General features: G+C 59.7%; 1 protein-coding gene across 1 annotated transcript; it reads left to right on the plus strand.

Annotated features, from left to right (window-relative positions):
- The first annotated feature begins 509 nt into the window (after window positions 1–509).
- Window positions 510–2,807, plus strand: ADM (adrenomedullin). The gene is made up of 4 exons (XM_006203520.4): window positions 510–656; window positions 1,103–1,221; window positions 1,374–1,523; window positions 1,735–2,807. Exons 2-4 carry the CDS (start codon window positions 1,124–1,126, stop codon window positions 2,048–2,050), a joined length of 564 nt encoding a protein of 187 aa, XP_006203582.1. The 5' UTR covers window positions 510–656; window positions 1,103–1,123; the 3' UTR covers window positions 2,051–2,807.
- The last annotated feature ends 337 nt before the right edge of the window (window positions 2,808–3,144 follow it).

A 3,144-nucleotide genomic window follows, 5' to 3' on the forward strand; every position in this document is an offset into this window, starting at 1 on the left:
GCTCTGTGCCCTGCCCCTGAGGCTCGGCGGGAGTCTGAGGTCGCGGCCAGGTCAGGCGCCGAGCCGGCAGGGGGCGCGGTCCACTCGAGGCCACAGTTCCCGAGGTCCCGGGTTCGGGTCTTCTGCGCGGTACCCAACTCTGGTTCTTATAGTTCCGTGCCAGGAGACCTCGCATTGTGGGCTGCGTAAGTCCTGGGTAAGGGCCCCAAGAAGTTGTACCGGCTCTATTTAGCCCCAGTTTAAGATCTGAACCCTGTGCCCAGAGAGTCAGAGTTGGGGCAGTTCCTGCACCAATTTCCTGGAGCTCATTTCTCAGCCAAGGGGGCATGAGGGACCCCTACCCCGACCCCCGCACCTCCCCACCCCCACCCCACCCCCACAGGCGAGCGCTGCGCGCGCCCGAGTGCAGAAGCGCGCGCCCAAGGAAAGAAAGGGAGGGCGCGAGGGCAGCCCAGGCCCCGCCCCCCTGCGCTCTTCTTATAAAGCCGAGGAACGCGAGCCGACCACTCAGTGGTTTCTTGGTGACACTAGGCGGAACAGCTCGAGACTCGCCACCTCTGGTTTCTCACCACAGCTTGGAGTCGGGGTTTGGCCACTGCCAGAGCGACGTTTCAGATTTAATTCTCCCAGTTCTTGGCAGTTCACCCCTTCAGCAGGTAAGCACCCCGAACGCGGCGATTTAAAGTGGGAAGAGGGGGTGGAATTGCCCAGGCCGGAGACTGGGAGTGCTAGGTGAGGGATATAATCCACTTTGTAGGGTCCTCTGCGGGGTGCGTCCCACATCATGGGCCCAGCTCGTGCACACAACTGGAATTCCAGAGACTCAGTCCCCTCCACTCCGTCAGCCAAATTTCGAGAAGTTGAGCAGGGAACCTCTGGGAGCCTGACACGGGGCAGCAGCCTCCCGTGTGGGGCTTGTCACCCGCCGGGCGGGTGCAAATGCCGCTGGCGCCTCTCTGTGCCCCTGGGAGATAAGCGTCGGAGTCAGGAAGAGCAGCGGGCTGAGCCTGCCCGCGCCGGGCCCCTCGCCCACCTCGGTGTCCCGCCCGGCGGTGCGGCGGGCAAGAGCACTCACACTCGGCTCCTCTCTCTCCTTCCCCAGGGTCTGCGCATCACCTCCGGGATGAAGCTGGTTCCCGTCGCCCTCATGTACCTGGGCTCGCTCGCCTTTCTAGGCGCCGACACCGCACGGCTGGACGTGGCCGCAGAGTTCCGAAAGAAGTGAGTTGCATGCAGCACCTTCCCCAGTCCTGGTACCTGCAAGACAGGGGGAACTGACCATTGATCCCCGAGGGTATAGAAGTGAGCAGGAGCAAGGACGGGCCAGGACCTCTCCTGGACGAACGCGAATCTTGTCAATTTGTGTTTTCTAGATGGAATAAGTGGGCTCTAAGTCGTGGAAAAAGGGAACTTCGAGTGTCCAGCAGCTACCCTACCGGGATCGCCGACGTGAAGGCCGGGCCTGCCCAGACTCTCGTTCGGCCCCAGGATGTGAAGGGCGCCTCTCGAAGTCCCCAGGCCAGGTAACTATGCATCGCGCCATTGCGGAGTGGGCAGGGGAAGCTCTCCTCCACTAACTTGGCCCTGGGGATCATCAGGAGGATGTATGGCAGTTCAGATAGAGGTAGCAATTTCAAGCTCCCTCTGGTCCTAGAATGGTTCCGTTCCTGATGGCTGGGGCCAAAGACCTGCTTGATGGGAGTCTCACGTTGCCTGCCTTCCCTTCTCCCGCAGTCCGGACGCCGCCCGCATCCGAGTCAAGCGCTACCGCCCGAGTATGAACAACTTCCAGGGCCTGCGGGGCTTTGGATGTCGCTTCGGAACGTGCACGGTGCAGAAGTTGGCGCACCAGATCTACCAGTTCACGGACAAGGACAAGGACGGCGTCGCCCCCAGGAGCAAGATCAGCCCCCAGGGCTATGGCCGCCGGCGCCGACGATCCCTGTCCGAGGCCAACCTGGGCGGCACTCTGTTGTCCCCGGAGCCACAGGCACGAGGGGCCTCGGCCTCCCGGGCGCATCAAGTGCTCGCCTCCCTCCTTAAGATTTAGGTGGCAGCAGCGAACAGTCGCGCATGCATCCCGCCTGCGCCTCCCGGGGCAGAGGGCTTCCCCGAGCCGAGCCCTTCAGCGAATGGGAACCAAGCTGAGACAGCCCTGATTGTCTGAGAGTCCCGGAGGCACCGTCCAGCGGCGTGTCCCGGCTTTGCAGGAGACCCTCCTCCTCCGAGGCAATATTCTTTTCACCCTAGTGCGGCCCGGGTGCCCCTGGAGGGGAGGAGGGTGCAGAGGAATCCAAGGGAGTGTCGTCTGCCAGGCTCATGGAGAGGAGAAACTGCGAAGTAAATGCTGAGACCCCCCAGGGGCAAGGGTCTGAGCCACTGCCGTGCCCAACTGATTTTTGACGGGGTGTCACCCCACCGGGGCGCAAGCCTCACTATTACTTGAACTTTCCAAAACCTAGAGAGGAAAAGTGCAATGCGTGTTGTATATACAGAGGTAACTATCAATATTTAAGTTTGTTGCTGTCAAGATTTGTTTTTGTAACTTCAAATATGGAGATATTTTTGTACGTTATATATTATATTAAGGGCATTTTAAAGCAATTGTATTGTCCCCCTCCCCTTTATTTTAATACGTGAATGTCTCAGCGAGGTGTAACGTTGTTTACTGCGTGGAATGTGTGAGAGTGTGTGCCTGAGAGACTGCCTCTTGTGGAAGAAGGAAACACCATGTCTGTATAATCTATTTACATAAAATGGGCGATATGCAAAGCAGCAAACCAATAAACTGTCCCAGTGCTGATTCATTCTCTGGTCATGAGTCTTGGAAGGGAGGGTGCCCCTGGTCCTGGTCCTCCCGGGAGCCTTGGAGTCCAGTCGCCTGGCGTGGGAAGATAGGACAGCTGCGCTGGCGGGTGCTGGCGAGTCTCGGCTCTGGCTGAGCGGTCAGAGCAACTCTCTCCAGGTGAGGCGTGTGGAGCGTGTGTCCTGCGTGAGGGTCCGGGCTTCGCGGAGATAACTCGAGGTCACAGCCTCGCGTGGCGGCCGGGCCGCATGGGGTAGGATGAGCCCAAGTCGGGAAGCGAGCCTGGACTCTTCAGATTGCGCAACAGAGTCTCAGATTTAATGGAGTTGCTCACGGAA

Source organism: Vicugna pacos, chromosome 10 (assembly GCF_048564905.1).
Source record: "Vicugna pacos chromosome 10, VicPac4, whole genome shotgun sequence".
NCBI lineage: Eukaryota > Metazoa > Chordata > Mammalia > Artiodactyla > Camelidae > Vicugna > Vicugna pacos.

What these genes read in the sequence shown, in the direction of transcription:
- ADM (XM_006203520.4), top strand. Translation starts at nt 1,124, where the DNA reads ATGAAGCTGGTTCCCGTCGCCCTCATGTACCTGGGCTCGCTCGCCTTT. An exon ending in GCCGCAGAGTTCCGAAAGAA is followed by an intron (nt 1,222 to 1,373) that starts GTGAGTTGCATG and finishes TGTGTTTTCTAG; the next exon opens with ATGGAATAAGTGGGCTCTAA. An exon ending in TCTCGAAGTCCCCAGGCCAG is followed by an intron (nt 1,524 to 1,734) that starts GTAACTATGCAT and finishes CTTCTCCCGCAG; the next exon opens with TCCGGACGCCGCCCGCATCC.